At 39.2% G+C, this 21232-nt stretch overlaps 1 protein-coding gene across 1 annotated transcript in view; it reads right to left on the bottom strand.

The window, feature by feature from the left end:
• NPAS3 (neuronal PAS domain protein 3) overlaps positions 1-21232 on the bottom strand; it is a 588522-nt gene that overhangs the window by 55421 nt on the left and 511869 nt on the right. The window contains exon 7 of the mRNA XM_085301814.1: positions 5092-5210. Coding sequence (XP_085157940.1) covers positions 5092-5210 — 119 coding nt within the window. The remainder of the gene's footprint in view (positions 1-5091; positions 5211-21232) is intronic.

Below are 21232 nucleotides of genomic sequence, written 5' to 3'. Positions count from 1 at the left end.
TTTGGCTCTCTGATCTTTGCCCTCCTGTCCTCCTGGATTAATGAATCTAAATTCTGCGAAAATTGCACGCACAGTGCACAAATGAGATTTCCAAATTCTGCYCAATTCTTTAAATTTTTTTAAAAAGAAATAACTAAAAAACCTTAACTTTAAATTGTGAATAAAGGTAGGAATACTGAGAAAAAGGCTGATATTAGAACTCTGGCAGAGAGAGAATTTCAACAAGAAATTTAGATGTCAGGCTTCAAAATTGCTTTTTGAGCCRTTCTAACTTCATTATGTCTTTAAATGCCAAAACTGAGAGTACAGTTTGTGACAATGTTTAATTGTAAAGAAGATAGCAGAAAGCAAGCATTGCACAAATAAAAATTAATTCATTTAGACTACAGTGACTAATCCGTTAAAACGCTTTAATGCAGTTTTATATATTTTTCAGGTTTTCATGTGTATATTATTTAAAATATTTTGATAAGCAGCAATTGAATTACGAGGTACAGCTAATCAGATCTGAACTGCCTATTACTGAAATGCAGACATTAGATGTGCAACAAAACATCTGAATTCCTAAACTAACCTTGTTAAATGAGTATTTACATAGCAATCTAGTTTTATGCAGTATGTCCACCAATAGTTAAGATCACGTCATTAGATTTAATAGTCAGCTGTGATTAAATAAACAATAAAAAAGGAATGAAGATAACTTTGCTCCCTTCATTGCAATTTGGCCACTTTGTTTATGGATAGGCTTGCTTATTTTCCACAGTAAACTCTCCTACATAAGAGAGAAAAACAGGCACAAATACTCATTCTTGGCATTGCTAGCAGCTGTGATTCTGTAAAGCAACACTGCAGGGCTTACATTTGTATCCAGTACTGCCGCTTCTGCGCAGTATTAAAGGATTTTAGAACTCCTGAAAGTCATATATAAGTAGCTGAAACAAAGTCCATTTCATTCCCCTCCAAAGGCTGTGTATGTGCTTTCCTGTGATCCCAAGGCACTTTTCAAAGACACTGAGGCCTCACTTCAAGGCAGAAGTATCTGAGTAACCTAGCAAATATTTCCTTTCTCAATAATACAGGCTCAAAAGTCTAAGGTCGCGTGTAAAATTCTGCTCAGCACGACAGCAGCTCTGTTTTCTTCCAGCTACTGAAGCGTCTGCAGTAGACTCATTGCACAGCGACTTCAGTGCCTTTGATGTTTTCAGGACAAAAACACGGAGGCTACTTCTCGTTAACACTGACTGGGCCAAAGCAGGCATCGAGGTATCACACAAGGTAAAGTACCACCTCCGGTAGGATGGTGGAGCCTGCGGGTGTTTTCAGATGCCTCTCTCTGCTGATGGAGAGMCAACGAGGCTGATTGCCAGCTTCTTTGGGGATGATAAGGCACCAGATATTGCTTATATCAAATTCAGGGATTGCCATGGTGACAGCAAAAGTACTACAGAATCTCCTCGTGTTTGCTTATGCACTTCTGTAATGACTTATCATGAGAGGACCACTGCACAAAATAGCTGAGAAACGTGTACGGATATACGATAACGCACTTTATGATCTGACGAAATGGAATTATTGAATGGCTCCGCTGGCGTTTAGTGCCCCGACTCCTCCCACTACCACTTGTTGTGCTTTGTACAAGAGAGCCGTAAATGCAGCAAAACAAAAATAGGATRGGACAGGGGAGCAGGAAATGTATCACTGGACTGGAACAAAGTGATCTGTAATTAAAACTAGCTTTCACATATGTCTAAGAAAGTCAGACAACAAAAATATTGCAGATGGGATAAGTGTTCAGCAGACATAATTTTGACCCTCCACTGGAGGCAAAAGAAAAGGAGATCAAATGGAGAAAAGGAAAATCCAAGTGAAATACAAGACTATCKTTTTATTGATGAAAAAATAGAGAAAAGGGTGAAGTGACACATTTTCAGAGAAMAACACAGCAAGTCTTTGCATCATGTATCTTAGACAACAGCTGTAATAGTAATACATTCTGAGGCTTACACTGAATGGAATTATTATCATTTTTTCTTTTTATTTGTTTTCATTGTGTTTTGTCAGCTGACTACAAGTTTTGTCTCTTCTGTAAGATTGTAGATTTACTCCCTGAAAACTGAACAGCTCTCTAGCACTATATGTTAAGCCTTTTCCTATAAACTCTGAGCCTAAGATTGTTATAAATAGGGAAAACCAAATTCAAGGAGGTAGCTGGAAAACAGTGAAAAGGAAGGGGAGAAGGAGGATTAATCTTGTAAGAATCTTCCCATTTCAGACATTTAAGGTAACATTGTTTATGGTAAAAAAAGGCCATACCTCCATCTGTAGGGATAATTTAGGGCTAATTAAAGCAGTCCAGGAAGGGACTATACACGTGGTTCACTTCAAGGCAGAGAAGTCTGGAAYGGAGTCTCTTTGAGGTATACCTACAAGGTCTGTGCAAGCCTATTAGTGTAGTTCTTTGTTGCAGTATATCTCTTCATAGAAAATTAACCTGGACTAGATCAACCCAAATGATTAATCAATCTCATTCTCTAACCTTTTTTTTTTTTTCAATTTTATGTGATTTTCCTGAGGCAGGGCTCACTCATACTGAAAATTGCCTAAGCATTTTGTGGACCACCTCAATCATTTGCTGTCTAAAGAAAACAATCTTCCGCAGTCCTCAAAGCAGGGCAAAAATGGAGACGAGGTTCTGAACTCAGCAAGAGTTTGGGATGGAATGCAATCACTGCACAGAAATGCAACATTTTGTCGCTGCTGGAGGGCTGAACCCATCTGAGCTGAGTATCTTTGACAGATCTAAAACCAAGATGCCATATTCCCAGCACACTGCTCYTGAATAATGTTTGTATGCCTGATAGGAGGGTCACGTGCCCTATGAGCTTTGTTGATATTAAATAACTATTTTTCCCTTAGTTAATTACTTATAGCTGTACATTCATAAGGCTCACGACTCCTTCTTTATTTTAGTAAAATATATTCCTGAACAAATTATAGCAGTCTTAAATTTGTTCTAGCATCGAACTTTTGGAAATCAAGTTTCAGTAACCATGTTTTGGAAAAGCCAAAGTATACTTCACGTGGCTGGAGGCAGCTAAATTCAGCCAAAYGCTGTCAGTTATAAAGTTCTCCAAAACATCCAGAAGCAGAGGAACTATTCCTCTATGCTTACATCTGCCTAGGATTTGTGCACTATTTACATGGTTTTACTCATGGTGACCTGCTGACGCCTCATGAAAAAATTTGGAAAACCCAAACGTTTTATTTCCAGCCAGTTTTCTCAGCTATCATCTTTTTTGTATTCTCCATTCCTTGCAACTAGGAAAAGTTGCCTGGAAAAATGCTATCTGATCCTTCAAAATTCACTTGCTACTTTCTCCTTTTGTTACCCAAACTCATTCTCCTATCTGTGACATCTCAATTAAAATTTCCAATGCTTCCAGGAGGCATCAGCAGATCTTCGAAGAGATATTAAACTACATGATAAACCATACTATGCCTTCTGTGGAATAAAGGATCTACTGTGATTTTCAAAAATCATCTGAATTTTAACAAGTAAAAACTCACCCTCTGATTTTTTAGTCAAACATTAGCACATAAAAATATTTTTATGCTAAAACATTGGCATGAGTGTAACTTGGTAGAAAGTTGGAGAGACCTACAAAGTCATTCATGTGTCTTCCCAGTTCTTTTCAACTATAGCTGGTGAAAAATGTCAGACTACAAAATCCACAGATAAATTCTCTAACTTTTCCTGCTACACTTGCAGCAAAAAAAAAAAAAAAAAAAAAAAAAAAAAAAAAAAAAAATCCAGCACAGCAAGTTCTCTGCCAATGTAACTCTACCCTAGCCTAGATGGACCATGCCTAATCCTGAAAATGGACATCACTCATGAATTTGCCTTCTTCTTCCCAAGACTGACAGTCAGTTTTGATACCTTCTGAGACTTGGAAACCTATCCAGGATGAACAAGTACTGAATCCATTCTTTCAGATGGTGACAAATAAGCAGTCATCAGATCATAGCATTTAGTACCTTAAGAAATCGTTGATTTGGAACTAAAATGTCATTAACAACCATGTGAATCACCCTGATCCAGAAGTTATCCAAAAAAAAGGACTCCCCATTTATTTACTGAAAAGAAGAKATTTCTACCAAGCTGTTTACCGCTTAGGTAGACTCCTTTGATGTTATATTTACAGAGAATTTTTTGGGCTGAGTGAATTGGGAAATTTATTTCAAATCTACTCTAAATCTTCCCCTGAAAACTAAAAAAAACCAAAAAAACAAAAACAAACAAACAAAAAAAAAACTTTCTCAAAGTTCTTAAACAAACAGTGATGAGCGTCTTCTTTAAATAGGTACACTTTCTCAGACTTACTTCTTAACTTCCTTCCTTTATCTTGCATAATACTTAAGGGATGAGATACTTCATTCCACAAGTTGACAATGTTAAAAATGCTATTCCTCCTAGTTTTAGTGTACTGCAAAGCCACTYATAGCTACAGGCACTAGGAGCGATATATGACTGAAGAAAAATGAGATTACTGCTGATAAGGAACAAGAGACTTCGAAATCCTTAAAGAGTCAGAAATTCAGCAAATATGATCCCCAGCAGCAGATGCCCCTCAGTCTGACAAGCGAAGAAAAATGGTGGAAAAGTACTTGCTGTGGCTTGTTGTTTCCTCCAGCCAGGATGGTGGAGAAATTAAATAGTCCTACCTCTCTGAGGAAAACCTAACCCAAAGAGAGACTGGACAGCCAAAGCAAATGAGCAGTAATTTTCCACCACGGAGTGATGTTACCGTGACTCACCTTGCTTGGTAAAATACACCTTTGCCCCGGGAGCGCTGCTCGTTCGAAGGCGAGCACGCTGCTGCAAGGAATGTTTGTCGTAGGAACGCTCAGTCTAAGGGAGGTGCAGCTCCTCTGCCAAACCTCCCGCTGGAAATGCTTTATATTAACGATTCTTTAACAAAAGGAATGAAACACATGCAAATGCRAAATTCTGCCGACTATTAATGTGTTCCTGGAACATGAACGAACGTAAATTGAAAACGTCAATATTTCGTGGCGCAGCGCAACCCTTACCTTGTATCCGGATGATTTGATGTGCACTCCTCGCTTGGTCAGGGTAGATTTCATGCGGATGAAAAAAGAGCGCTCTAGAGTGTTGTCAGTGGTTAGTAAACTGGGGCTTGTCGATTCCACTAGGGAACAAAAATACATATACACATAATTTAGATTTTATACATCCCGTCTAAGCTACTTTTCAGGTGCAGTCCTTGAACTCACTAAAAATAAATGACTGATAGATGCTAAGAGTGTTGTAATCAATTTACCTCGTTTAGAAAATGTTTACTTAGCAAAAAAAAAATTTTTGAAAAATACATGAATACTCAGTAAGTCTCATTTTCAAGTTATTTTTCCCACAGAATTTTTAACACAGATTTGACTAATTAACCCTTTCCTGCACTTTTTTTTAATGCTTGGGGTTATTTTGAWAGGTTTTGGTGTTGTTTCTTAAAACTGTAGAGTTCCTCAATGTTCTGTGAAAGGCAAAGTCTCACTAAGGAAGCAGYTGTGTCTGCTGAAAGAGGCTACAAATTCTGCTACAGAATTTTATTCTGCGGTCTCCACTCYTTGCTTGCAGTGACACTTCAGCTAAGTCACTGCGCTTTTTGAGCGCCTTCCTTTCCCCAGGACTTCACGTTAATTATTATCAATAAAGCACTGAGCAGCCTGAAGGCAAAAATGCTCATGTAAATTACTACTACTACTATTATTCRCACTATTATTAACATTAATTCTTAGTGACTAATCAGCCACTAATGGCACGTATTCATAGCCAAATTGAAGTGGTTTCCTCCTTAAAACTGTAAATCTCACTTTTGTGTCTCATTCCCTCAACGGTAACTACTTTAAAATAGAAAATAAATACTCTCAGTATACATTATAATATAGTGGGAATAACGCTACGCAGCACTGAGATATTCCCTATATAATCTTCATTACTGCTATTTTAGCCCTGATAACCAACAGTTCCCTTCCCCTCCCCAAAATCCTGGTCACGGCCRAATGCTGCAAGCGGCTTACAAAAAGGCGGCACCATGAGAGGTTAAACATCTCTGAGTTTCACTGAGTAACTGAATAAACAGCTCTCTGCAGTTATTTTGCTAATATYTTGCAGAATCTACCAAACTCGTGGTAGAAGCTATTCCAAGTGTTTAAAAAGCATTTGTTACGCAGCCGAGGAAAGCACCAAAACTTGTTTGGGAGCTCGGGATTACCTCGAATCGTCCTTGTTCTAATGCGGTCGCATTTTCCYGTATTTGTGACATTTGCGATGATATAACTGACAACTGTGCCCCCTTTTTGAGTGCCTCTCTGAAGGTTTTTTTTGTTTTAGAGAGCATGAATTCGATGTCATTTTAAATGTACAGCTCTTTATCACTTGAGGGAAAAGCAGAGCCATGTTATATTTAGTACTTTCATTTCTTCTGATTAAATATGAATTACTATGAAATTTTTCTCATCATCTAACACGCCATAATACGCCAACAGCTTTTTAATACACTATATAAGCACAAACTTCTGCTCTAAGAGTTTAATTTGCCCCTCTAATCCAATCACATCAACCTTATTTCTCTTATCAGAGATTCCCATTTTGAATTAAATGAGCTCATTAGTTTTAATCAAAAGCAGAGAGATCAAAACTTAAACGTAAATGCTTTAGATCAGAACTGTCAGTCAGCCGTGCAGTTCTATTTTACTAAAACACAAGATCAGAGACCCTTAGAACCAATTTTTCTCGTAAGGGATGCCAAGAGCTTGAAGATGCTGTATCTTTTTTTTTTTATTATTATTATTGCTCCCAAGGACAGATTATACATTTAAGGTTAGACTTAATTTAGAGTATTTTTWTTCATCCTGGTGGAAATGGAAAAGTATGCCAATCTGCTGTTGTCTTTTTCACATTTATTGGTGCGGGTCCTTGGAGACCTGAACAAATGTGAAGCCATCAGAATCCATGCAACAAACCTGTCCTCAAAAAATTCAGCTCTCTTTAGCAATATCATCTGAGAAATGAAACTCTCAAAGGAAAGAAATGTTTCAGGTCCAGGACAGTGGAACCCTAAACCAGCAACCAGGGTCTCCGGGAGAGCAGAAGCACTGGTAAGATGAGGATCATTATTAATTATTACTGTTATTATACAGTATCTGCAGTGCAGTACTTAAACAGTACATTAAGAAACCACAGCATGGGTGCTTCCTGCTGTGCGAAGAAACGCTAAAATCAGCCTAACAAGTGTAGTTGTGGCGGTCCAGCACGTCAGGCTCCAGCACAGGCAGTAAGTACGGTATGTCCGCACGCGGTCTATGGTAATTACCTAAACACACACAAGTTGTGTTAATTAAACACACAGTACCTCCCGCCTGAAAAATGATCCGGCAAAAAAACAATACGTATGTACCATCCCCCAGAAACCGAAATTAAAATTTCTCTTTCATGCACATTTTTGTGAAAGGAATGAACAGCTGAGACCTAGTAGGAGGCACCCGACGTTGATGTTTGCTAGGTTCCTGTCCCCCTCCATCCTGAGCTTAAATTTTGCTGCTACTATCACGTGTACAAAACCTACATATCTCTGTAAGTGAATGTTACAAAGTGCATATAAAATATCCAGCAGACTGAAACAGAGTCTGTCATATAAATATGCATTCAGAAGCGTTTGATTTTCTTTAACAGAAAGTACCTGAGAGTGTATATGTGAGATGGGATTAGTTACCTAAAAGTCCAGAACAGCTTATGAACATCATTCTGAATTTCTCTCAGGAGAGAACCATTATGGCTGGTAACACAAATCTGCATTCAGAGTTGCACCAACCCACAGCAGAAACTGTAACAACGCTAACTCTGATTATGCATGCAGTATTTTAAAAATAGGATGTGTACAGAACACATCGGTGTCAGTGAGATTTGCACAGAAATACGTGGAATACGGTCCATTATGAGTTCTCAGGAATTGATTTTAAAATGCCTATCACTCAGCCTTTTCATATTTTCAATTATGTCAAAGGAGGCTAGTAATCTGAGGAACATCAGAATGAAACTCGGTAGCAATTYGTTTTTTCAAGTTTTTTTTTTTATTATTATTATTATTTGTACTTTTAGTACCTGAAAACGCCTGAAATAGGCAAGGTCCACTTTTATTGATATTGTAGTAACTAAAGATATCTTTTACACTGAAAAATAGTGCTCCTGGACTGAATTTGCTGAGTCTAAATCTAATGTTGAGTTATAAACCTCTGAAACTGTGTGTTTTGAATGCTAATAGTGCGAAAAAGTCACTGCACACCGAGTGTGAATGAAAGCACTATACACTCTCAGGCTCAGAAGTGCAGAAAGCAAGTCCAGCCTGTCTTTGCAAAACAGGTAATTGTGCGCTCTGCCGAGAAAGCACTTGCTTTTGCGTGTCCTTAARTATCTTCATCAGGTACTGCTAAAGGAACAAACCCCTTCTCTTTCCGTTCCCGAAGTTACTGCTGCAGTATGAGATCTCTGGGCACACAGAACATRCTCTGTGTCTCAGCGGGCATGGGGCTGCAACCCTCCCTTTCAGTACAAAAGTGTCATAACCATTGAAACACCAACAAAGAACCACAGAGCCAAGTGGGGAGCTAACACAAACTAATGCCCAGACCCACAAAATTGCCTAGTTAGCTCTTCCTCAGCATCTAAGCATTTCTTGGTGAACCAGCCTTGCAGCTCTGATGCTGACGGCTTGGAGACAACCTTGGGCCCGGACCTTGCAAACAGCGTGACGTTGCGCGGCGCTTAGCTTTGCAGACTGGAAGAGTTCTGCTGACGTGCAACGGGATGTGCACTGATGGGTGAACACGCGTGTAAGTGGTCGGAGGACTGAGCTCCGTGGCTCTGATCCTGCAGTGACCTGGAAGTGTCCAGCAGCTGTGTGCAGCCTGCCTAAGTTCAAGCTGCAGAGCAAAGCACTGTAGAACAACGCAAGTAATTGCTATCTCACAGCACCAGCACAAGTACCTTCCCCAAGACTGATTCACAAGCACATTCATATTCAGATAAACAATTTGTCCCCCAGGAGAGAAGCAGCTCCAGATTTGATTTATATCTTAAATAAGGAAATGCTGCCAAAGCAGTCTAAATAAATCTTCACCAACTTCTGGCTTTTTTTTCCTCACATGCATTAAAAATAATTGAGAGAAGAGGAGAAAAATAGCATTTGCCCATGCAAAATAGACAAAAGATAGGCCCAAAAGAGGGCCAGAAGTTACAGAGAAAAAGGCAATAACCAGCAAGCAGAAAACATAAAGGAATTTAGGGGGCTTGGTGGGGAAAAAGCTTRTGCTTCAACATACAGAAAATTCTGGATTTGGTGCAGTTTCAGGACATTTTCACCTGTCCTTAATTTCTCTTTCYTGAAAACAGGAGCCTATGCAGCTTTTAAGAGATGTTTTCAAACACCATCCTTACAGCTCTTAAAAGGAAAAAAAGGGAGCTCTTCTCATGTCCTCTTCTAAGCCTGCAAACCTCTTCCCACATTTTCTTAAAGTCTGATAACTCTGCATAGGCACTGAGAGCCATTATGTTCAGATGAATAATTAGGTAATATAAATCTATCATTTTCAGTTGGAATAGATGTTTCTTTGTAAATGCTTCTATTTCTTTCTGTGCAGTTTATTGCCTGTAACCAGGCATTAAAAGACTTTCTAGGAAAATTTAACCTTGAGCAGTTAACTGTCCTAGTTTTTCTCATATTATTGCCTCTTAAAGTGTGTTTTTAATCAGAAAAGTGACTCTCAGAAAAGCATTGTTTCCAAGCTCATTCTCTCTCAGGAACTTACAGATCAAATTTGATCATTTTATCAGCTGAAAGATAGATTTTTCTAACTACTGGCCCAGCAAATACAATTCAAAAGCTCCAAGTCAAGACAATTTATTTCCAGTAAGTGTGCAACTATGGAATTATTCTTAGCGCCCGTGCAAATGCTTGGTTTTAATGGAATGGGTTAAGTCTGACTGCAGGTTGGTCGTGGGCAAGCGCTGGAAGCTAAAACTTGATACAGGAAGGTGCTGAAGACTGGACTATTCCGACGAAGAGCCCGGGTGTGCTTAGGCGCGTGAGCAGTCTCTCCTGGAGATCGACTGGTGGGCACAAGCCTAGTAATTTATTGCTGTAACTGCTCCGGTGATCTCACTCGAATGCTCAGCATCTTGCAAAATCAAGGACTCAACTTTGTTGAAGTTGTGGGAGGCAAAGAAGAGTCTAATTCATTCTCCCAGGGCAATAGAATAAGCTGTGGGAATACTACTGTTGCTATAACCTATTATGGTTATAAACAGGAACTCAAATTCCTGAACAGATTTTGTATCTTCATGGTACCTGTACCAAACTTGCTATGACTCTTAAAATTTCAGTTTTGCTATTTACTGAAATAAAGCTGGGGAAGTCAGGAATTGGGAACCGGGATTTTGGTGACTTAGTTCYCTTCTTTCCTTTTTACAGCGGGAATAATGCTGGGTTCTAGCCAAGACCTGATTGAAAAGAGAGAGGCTCAGGGCACCTCGTCCAGAATAAATGGAAAGAGCAATGACTTCCTCTAAACAATTTATTGCTAGGTAATGCTTTCGGGCAAGATAACAAACTGTCATTCCACCTGCACGATGGAGACAATTCACTTTTCATGACCTATGAGCCTATTAGAAACTCAAAGGCATAAAAACTTTAAACCCTATCAGACTTCTTTCAAAGACTGGGTCTTCTAATGTTCATTTGTGGCTTTTTCTAATCCCTTCAGATTTTCCAAATCAACAACTGATAGGGTGCACTGGCATCCCAGATTGCTTCAATTAGTTTGCCATTGCGTAAAATTCTTAAGTTTTTTAAACTAAATTGACAATGATTCTTCAYGTATATATTTTTTAATAAAACAATTTCTTAAACTAACTCTGTAATTGCTGGGCTGCACATCCAGCAGAACTCTCCCTTAGGGCCAGTCGTGATTCAGCTCACCAGTAAGCACAAATGCTTGGAACTGGGAGGACAAGTGACAAACACGCAGCCATATACAGACAAAAGTAYGTGCATTCTAGCAGTGATTTTTTTCACATCAGCCAGAGAAACAGGAGAACAAGGATAATCTCTGAGTCTGCCTTCCGCTCTGTGGATTTATAGAAGTTCCAGCGCTACRTAGGAATTGGCTGACTTTAGCTGTTTGGCCACAATACAGTGTAGTACTGTGCTGGTAATATTTGTTAATTTGTGTAGTTAATTCTGACTTTTTTTGATATGTTGAAAATTTCCTTCAAAGGACATAGTGAAATCTCCGATGCTTAACTACATAAAACTTAACCGTACAAAATATCAGAAATGCACAGGGAACAGTTCCTTCATTTGAGGGATGAATTCTGTGACCAGGGGCTCAATTCAGCTGCCCCCACACAGTTGCCTACGGCACCTTCTGGAGTTGCCCACGGCACCCGAGACGTGCACAGCTACGACACGGGACCTCCAGAAGACCCATGCCTTTCCTGAGCAGAAGATGGATGCGAGGTGTGACTCAAGTAGCACAAGTTCTCTATCTTTGGGCAACCTATCTTTGGGTAGTAAGTCTGGCCAACTCCCATCTGAGTGAGGAGGAATACTATGAAMGGAGTTGGATCAAGTTTCTGATTACTATTTTATCACTTTTAACATCTTGCCTGGTCTGTTGCTTGGGGCTTAGACTGCACAGGCCAACATTCAGGCCGGTGTAAGTGGACACACCAACCTTTTAAATGCGCTTGGGTTATTCCCCAAAACACATCACACTTTACACTAACCACAGGCAAAGTAAGACAGAATTCTTTAAAGGATCTTAATCCTGTTTTACCTGTGGTTAAGCAAAACTGTGCATGCACTTACTGGTAAACTAATTTTAGTTTCACACACTAACATGCCTATACAAACAATGCAATTTTAATGTGCAGACTGCATTTGTCTGATAGTCCGTGCCCAGTTCGCAGGTTTTTTGAGTGCAAACACTGCTTGCATACTATATTTTGGGCTCACAAAAGACTGCACTTGCAGAGAAGCAAGCCAGGTTTTGAAATGCTCTCCTATGCTGTTACAAATAACGAGCGTACCCTATACATTTTTTAATCCAGCCTAGGTCATCTATGTACTGACTGTGGTTATGTARGACAAACAAATGTAAAATCCATTGATAGACTTTCCTTATATAGAAAAATTTTTGAATGTTCTACTACCCTTGCAGAACCAAAATCTGAACTGCTCTTTACTTGACTATGAAGTATTATTCTATTTAATGCCTCTCAAAACCTCCCTTATTATTAACATTCTTTCAGTCTAGAAAAACGTCTTATTTGGCTATTAACTCCCAATGTAGGCAACTTACTTCCCACGTAAACTTTATTCCACAAAATTCTTTACAYGTCTGGTAAAACACAGAACTAGTTAGGTGCCAGGATAGAGCCATAAATAAAGTGTTGCCAAGATGARGCTATGAATAAGATTTTCATTACTCCTGCAACTTTGAAAGATAGATTTTACAACAAATTTTGGTAGGTCAGTGATCTATGAAATACATACAGCCTTTCTGCCTGTTTGAAAACAACATAATAAAGATTCGCTATTAAAGGAACTAATCACAGTAGGAAATTTTAACTCTGAAAACCCTTTGGAAATGTTACAGTCTGCTGGRCTTCAATCCATTATCTAAACACTTGCAAATGTATCCACATTCATCCAATAAACCGGAACAACCCTAGAAGAGCTGTTATGGTCCAGTGGGTGAGTGGTACATAAACCATACTGGGCATGAAGCTCAAACTCCCTTCTACATTTTTAYATTTAAAGTCGATTTATTTTAAGCCAAGGAATAAATAATCTGACTCGACCTGTTGGCTTGGTTTCACGTGAGGTCAGCAACACTTACAGATCTGCCAGCTTTCGAGGGCAAGAGCTTCAGGGAATTCCCTAAGAATTCCCCGAGATCCTGCACGAAACACAGGCCCAGTCCCGAAACCTCCTTGCGGCTGCGGCTGATCCGCGCAGCCGAAACGACGCTTCTCCTGGCCGAGGAGGTTCCCGTACCCGCTGCTGCACACCCTCCTTGAGCACAGCACTGCCATTAACGCTGATGCCATCCCCCCCTTCCACGTCCTAGAAGGATCAGCTGAGGGTTTTTTTTCCCCCCTCTTTGCTAGTTTTCTGCTTTTGCCTAGTAACTCGTGAATCATTAAGTGACACTCTGGAGCAGAGCTGTGAAAATAACTGTGGTTCAGAGCTGCCAATAATGGCCCACTAAAGTTCCTTCCCAGCACATGGCATAAAAAAGCCTCCAACAAACATAAAAAAGCCCCTTCTGATGTTGCCTAACATTGCCAGCCTGCTCGGGCTTAAAAAGCACAATAAAGAGGTTGCTTTCCAGATTTTCATATGCCAAGTGGGAGGTGCCTTTTGGTGGCGCTTTCCCCCGAGGGAGAGAAGGGCAGTTGAGCTGCCTCACGCTGCTCGCAGTCGATGTTTGGATGATGCCACTCCGGGGAAACACACGCAAGTGTCAAAGTCAAGCTGCTACTAGGGGATGCTTCTGTACTCGGCAACTCAGCAGTAGGGAAGTTCAAGAGAAAAAACGGGGCGTCATAAAGGTAGTCTTGGAGAGCACACGACATCCATCCTGCAGCAGCCTGCGCATGCCAAAGAACAAGCAGTATGAATACAAAAAGGGCATGTTTGAAATCTTAATGGAATACCCCGGTAAACAGAGCCACCTGAGAAATCTATTTCTTCAGAAAATACCTTTTGTGCTGCCGGGATATTTTGGGGATTCTTTTTCCAATACCTGTGTCCTGGATCTAGTGAAGCAATGCTTTTATCACGACTATAAAATGGTTACGAGCCAATTCCTCATATAAAACAGTCAGTAACAGTGGGGCTTTTTTTACGACAGACATGATGTCAGACAGAGGGCATCAGGACTTAGTCGTGGTACTACAATACAAAATAACAATACATAAACACCTTTGTGAAGGCAGCTTGAAACCCCATGTTTTCTATTAAAAAGTCATGTTCAATCTTCACTGTTGATAGAACAGAATAGCTAACACAGAGAACATTGTATATCAGAAAGGTCAATAGTTATTATGAGCTACAAATATATTTTTTTCCATCCTTCAGGCTGTTTAGCGCATATCACAGCATGAGCAGCTGTCTTCTTTAATGCTTTTAAAATTAGAATCCCAAAGAGGAAGAAAAAATTACATTTGCAATGATTGCTCTTTGCTTTTGTAAGTTTACTTTAATACACTATTTTATATACATGAATCTTCCATGCAGCCTAACCAAGGGGCAGTAACCAGTTGCTAGTACCTCCCGGACCGCCGTATCAATGTGCATAGAATCCTGCCCAAAATCACTTTGTGCAAATCGTGTCACCTTGCCGTCTACCCGTTCTGGTTAGCCACAGGGTATGTGGTTAAACCAAGCAAGCACACAGGTGCAAACGCAGGGCGATCGGCGTAACGGCGAACGCTTAYGGGCTTGGGAGCAAAAACCACGGAGGGGGAGGTGGTCTACCTGAAGGGAGGGTGTCAAGGGGACGGGGACAAACTCTTTTCGGTTGTCCCGTGTGACAGGACAGGAGGCARTGGGCAGAAATTGAAGCACAGGAAGTTCTGCCTGACCGTGAGGGGGAATTTCTTCCCTGTGAGAGTGACGGWGCMSTGGACCAGGTTGCCCAGAGAGGTGGTGGAGTCTCCTTCTCTGGAGATCTTCAAGKCCCACCTGGATGCAACCCTGTCTRACRTGCTSTAGGTGACCCTGCTGAGCAGGGAGGTTGGACTAGATGATCTCCAGAGGTCCCTTCCAACCTTACTGATTCTGTGATTCTMTGATTCTACCCCATTCTGTTCGCTCTGAAGATGGTGAGAAGGGGTGGYAAGCTTGTTGCATCATCTCACCTTTTATTTTTTTCTGTCATGGTAAATAGCTGGATTCATCTTTGCTATCAGTGGCTTCCTACTTAAAATTGCAAGCACGTTTCTATTCTGCTCCTTGAATTTCAGCAGTAAGGGCTCCACCAAACTGTTCTCTTTCCCAAGTTTGCATCCTATCCAGTTGTGCATTTCCATGTCCAGTGTGAACTGGCATTTTATAAATATTTTGAAGTGCAATCCTCTTCTTTATAAAACAACTTTGGAGCTCTTTTAAAACAATTCTATAATCAAAAAATGTTGCAGAGTAAAAAGTCACATGTTATCAAGGGAAAGGTATGCTTCTAACTCTTTGACACAATGAAAAGCGTCAGGCCGATATGCAAACTTCAGGGCAAAGAGGAAAACACCGCCCRCTTTGCAGGACGAGTAGAAGTCCTGTTCTAATGTACCTTAGGAACTACTTTCCCCAGCTGCATGGCTTCATAGTTCAGAAGACAGCCAAGTAATACTTCTAAAATGTCAGAAAATAGATCATTTCACTTAGTCAGACAGAATCTCATTATCCCTGTCAAAAACCAGTATGACTAACACTGTTATTTTTAAAGAAAAAGAACAATGGAAAAACTTAAACAATATAAATTCTCCCATCCCTTGCCCAAAACAAGTAACGCTTGAAAATACTCAGTGAATAGAAACATTACTTAAATATGAAAATACTTATGTCCTCGGCATTGTGCATCCCGGATTGCTTCAGGATGCCATTAAGGTTTCTATCAGCACAGGACGCGTTGTGCAACTGTTCCCGCTCCTCCCTCGTACAGAAACCGCACGACAGAGCGAAACCACGCAGGCAGCTAATCCTGCTACCCCTAAGGAGCGTGTCGGGACAGCTGGAGCGACAGGCAGCTGTTACTAACTTGAAACAGGGCAACAATATTCCTGAGATGCACTGAGTGGTTCCTACTCATATATGTCAGTTAGCATCTATAGGGTTATTTGCTTATGCAGCGTTTACCAAAAAAAMCCCCAAATAACAACAAACACATGCTATTGAAATTCAAAGAGAGTTAAGAATAAGTGTCTCCAAAAATGACAGACTTAAGCCTGCAGAAAACAAATGCCTAGTACTATTCCAGTGGACCGCAGCCACGTATTTTTCTTAGGAAATAACTCATCCAAATTATTTGGTGAAAACAAATGTCAAATGAACCGGACATTCTATTTTTACTATTATTACTTTCCTTTATCTATTTATTTTGCWCTGCGGAGTTAGAAAGATTTTTGACAGACACAATCAGAATCTGTCATATTATGCAGGAAAACAGAGCATTTTAAAAATCAGCCCACAGCACAGGTATTTTGGCAGATTTATCACAAGGCTTGAAAGGTAAACACTTAAGAGAAGGAATTCTGCTTCTTCTCTGTCTTTGCTTTATTTTAACAACGAGAATAACAACATCTTTTTCCCTTAATTCCCCCTCAATTCAAGCTTTAAGAGCAACAAAGCCAAAACCAAGATAATATCAAAAGATGATCAGTAATTGCTCTTTTTGTTAGCTCTCTAGTATTGCAAACTGAGTAACTTGGAGAACAACTACTCAGAGACAGTCAGAATATTTATTGTATGATTGGCAAAACTTCTCCAGCACAGTATTTGTTGAGTTTTTCAGAGTTACAGTTTTTCTACATTGCATTTTCACAACCCTGGAGCTTGCACTATTTTTTTTTTCCTGCAAGTCTGAAGATCACCCCATGGATTAACAAATGATTGAGGATTCTCTCTTAAAAGACTCTTTAAAAAACTGTCAGAATCAGCCTGAGACAAAGATTTATTATGAACTATTTAAAGGGCTTAATATATGTATCCCCAAAGAGCCCTTGGAGCAAACTAAAAAGGAAGAATGGAATTCTCAAAGAATGGGAGAAAATCTCCAATGCCCCACTTTCTTCACACCATGATTACTGTTTACTCAAAGGATAAAATGCCTAACCTGTCACATGAAGTCTTCAGAAGCCACATTACTGCTGATGTACAGGAAAAAAAGCCCCAAACAATGAGCCTCGACAGCAATATGCCTAAGAAAGGCAGCTGTAATTTGCTTTCTAACCTGTTCACTAACACACTAATGTGGATACATCTTGTAGAAAGAGCTGATCTCCTGACCCACACAGCAATCAAACGCCTGCCAGAGTGTTTGCTGTCACACAAGCTGTGACCATTMCCTTAATTATACGTTACTGTATAACGAACCTTCCCTAATGAGCAACTTTTCTCCCACCTGTGTGCCAGCTCACCCTTCTGTCCTTGAAGAGTACCACTGCAGATGATTTCCATTTGAAATTTGAAACGGATATTCATATGCACTCCTTCCAATAGGTAATAAATAGTACATACTTTAACTAGGACACTTTATTAAGGAGCCAAGACAATTAAAATTACAAACTTATGCTTAGGAAAGGCAATTGGAAAGAAGCACACAACACTTCTGGTAAATTTTAAACAGAGCTGAGCTTTTGTGTTTACATATATCTATATTTACTATCCTTTTAGACTTACAGAAGTATACAAAATATTTCTCTATTTAAATCTTTTGCTTTGAGCCTAAAAATAGGATTAATACCCAAGTCCATAATAACATAAATGTTTTGCTTTCACTGATATCCCGCAAGTTGGATTGCACCTTCTATTTTCTGTCTGTTTTCCAGTGTTTTATTTTCTTCAGTGGTCTGATATTTAGAACATTTCCATCTGTATTACAATTTACATGTTATCATATCCCTATGAACAAGTGAAAGACAACTTTGCTGTCTGCAGAAGTTATCTGTGATTTATCTCAAATGCATCTGATACCAGTAAAAATAAGAAAAGAATGAGGCAAAGGAGTCTGGTTTTGGCTTTGGCCTGTCTGCGTTATTAGCCTCTCTTTTTCTGGGGCAGTCTCAAGATTGTATCTGTCCACGCTAAACATGCCTAAACTAAGCAAATCAGTGGGAAGAGTCTGCAGACTCCCCCTTTGGACATCTGCTATGTGTTTTACTCAAAGATGTGAGTGTCAGTGTAGAAAGATTTACAGATGTAGCTATTTACATCAAAAGAAGATCAAGAGGAACAGGGGAAGGACCTAAATACCAATTAGAGCAGACAGTTCAACAATAAAGCAATAGACGAAATTTCATATAAACAAGTGCAAGATGTAGCATACATTGGAAGAAACTACTCCTGTATATCAAGAAACAGTTTTAAAACCAGTCAATAAAAGGAATGAAAAAATATTCTCAGTGGAACTATCTGCTTTGTGTGGAGATGCTCATGACTAAAATGTCAAATGAGATGTTAGAATACATTAAAAATGGCTCTAAAATTAATAAAATATTATAATGCCATCATGCAAATTAATTGTACATGCTTTACACAGACTACTGTATTCAGTTCTGGTCATCCTGTATTAAAGATGACAATGGACATTTCTGGAAAACAGAAAACGTCTAGTGGAAGGATATATGAAGAGAGATTAACAAGATGATAAATATTTTGCTTTGAGAGCAGATAAGTATGAAGCGATGTGACAAAGGTATATAAAATAATGAACGATACACAGAAGATAATATAAGAACAAGGAGATTTCAAATAAATTGAAGGGGAAACACAGCTAATAAAGGGAAAACGACAAAAAGAAGTAATTTTTTCTCCCACAGCATGCAATCTACACGATTCACAACCAGAAGATGTTATAGGGAAAAGAACTTCAAAAGAAGGATTCAGCATCTATGAGGATAACAGGAACAGCCATGCTATACTAGGTATAAGAAAATGTACATGAGATATCAAGTGTCATGCCTCAATATATGTGGTACAGTTACGCTTCCATACATTTTACATGTCATTTGGAAACATTTGGTACTAGCTCCTCTAAAAGACAAGCTGTAGGTTTGACAGACAGTGTTCACTCATATACTATATAAATGTCTGTGTTCCTAAGAGATTCTCCTTCCATATAAACATCTGTGGCAGAAGTTTCCTCTTGTTTACTTGCCCACAACCAAATTCCCCTTAAAACTCCCCTATGGTTTCTAAGCAATCAGTAGCAGGACACAGAAAAAACTGGATTCTCTCCACAAGGAATACACTGCTCTGACCTTCTCTGTACTTTGGTTGTTGGCTTCCAATTAAAACATTTTGATGTACTTTCTATAGATGTTTAAAACAGTAGCACTTTCCATCACAAACTTCCTGCTAGCAGGTCTCTACTCTGCATATTAGAAAAATGCAAGTACTTTCACCTGAAGTCACTACAGGCCCTTGAATGGACTTAACATTTATCCTTAAATACAACACATTGCAATCACCCCATGTTGAAGTGAAAAACTATTTATCACCCTGTCTGCATAGGAAATAGTAGGTCATAACCTCCTAGAGGTTATGAAGCAAATTAAAAGCCTGCCCTGATACTGAAAGAGACAATTCTGCAGTCATCTGGAGTCTAACCCTACTCCCAGCCTTTGAATGTGATCTATAAAAGGTGGACAAATATCTTCACAGGTGCTCTGTAACTTCCCGAAGCTTCTTCTAACCTACCAACTTTGCCTCATTTTCACAGAAGCCTAGCTAGCACTCTCTCACCCATGCTAGCATCTCAGCCAGGTATCAAGACAAGGTTTACCACATTATTACACTACTGGAGTTCGAGAAGATATAAATATAGATTTCATCTACAGACGTAGCTTTATGCCAAACCTGAGAAAAATTGAGAGGAACAATTGCTCATCTCCCTGGGATCTCATGAAGAAATAGCAATGAAGTGATTCAAAAGAGGACCTGTCTTCTTCTCTGCAGGTSTAGAGGTACATGTCAGCAATACCTCACGATCAATGTACACCAAAACAGGGGCTGGCAGATCTAGTAACACCAGCACAAACATTTGGCATTAAATCCTCGTCCCACTGAAATCAATACAAGCCTCCCAGGGATTTCAAATGAACATGTTTTTATTTCTGGTCCTTGGGGACCTCTAGGAAAAGGTGATCAAAGTGCACTAAAATATCACCAATGAAGAGCTTTCAACTTCAGTAGTTTCTGAATTCCCAGCCTCCCTTTCTCATCCATGTTTCATGTGTATGTAGCCATACGGCAAGCTCCGTCTGGAGAAAATACAGCTCTTCACCTTTCACTCTAGTCTCACTTCTTTTCTTGATCAGTTCAGAAAAAGACCTTTCTCTTGCCTGTCTTACAGCCCCAAAGCCATGGAGTACTTCTTTTTAGATCCTCTTCTACTTAATATTTCTAAACACTCTCTTTACACACCTTTCTACTGGCTTAACCTACAATGCTGCATCAAGCATAAGCCACTTGCTTATTCACTTTACCTATCATTTCTTTGCAGCTGAGAAGTTCCATCATCCATTCACCTGGCTGAAGGTGTCTGCCTATTCTGCATGCCCATTACGTATTCAAAAAGCTCTTTATATTTTTCTCATCCTACCACATACATGGTAGAAAGTTGCTCATTATAAACCTCTGCAAAGCTGGCCCAATGCTGTTATGGGATTGTTCATAAAAACTCTTTGCTGAAGTCTATTTCCCCAATCTTCTTTTCAGTTCAAAGATAGTTGTTACATTGCTTGTGTAGGAATGAAGGCTTTATAGAGAATAATAATAATCAAACTGTTTTCAAGGAAATTATAATACAGATGTAGCATGTTATATATTGCAATCAAAGAATTTTGCTGTCAGATGATATTGTGTATTAAAAATATTATTATAATCATTTTAATTTTACCCTGGTGCAATTTTAATGGGCAGTTATAAGGTAATCAAGTAAGACTATAAATCATACATGCAAATATAGTCTACAATACATGTGTCTAGCTACAAAAAATTACAAATAGTAATGATGAAATGAATGTGTTTTAATGAAATATCACCTAAATTCTTATACACTGCAAAATGTGACTTGCAATTTGAAATTACCTTTAAAAGTCAGAAGGTGGTATTAGACCAATGTTGAGCCACATTCTTTTTGTACTACCTTACTGGCCTAGTCAGGACATAGCTCATTATATGGTTCACTGTTCTATGGAAAAAAATGACTTCTATGTCAATAAATTTAATTTCAGAATGACTTTGACTAAGTGATATTTATCTAACAATACAAATGAAAACCCATGTCTCTAAAAATCTGTATTCAAAAATAATGGTATTTGCCTACTTATGCACCAAAACATCCTCTTCCTAGAAAATCCTGTTACAGTGCAAAC

This window comes from Rhea americana, unplaced genomic scaffold (genome assembly GCF_003343005.1).
Source record: "Rhea americana isolate MKP2758 unplaced genomic scaffold, rheAme1 scaffold_18, whole genome shotgun sequence".
NCBI classification, from domain to species: Eukaryota; Metazoa; Chordata; class Aves; order Rheiformes; family Rheidae; genus Rhea; species Rhea americana.
The sequence above is the reverse complement of the archived record's forward strand: the minus strand, read 5'-3'. Positions and strand labels throughout refer to the sequence as shown.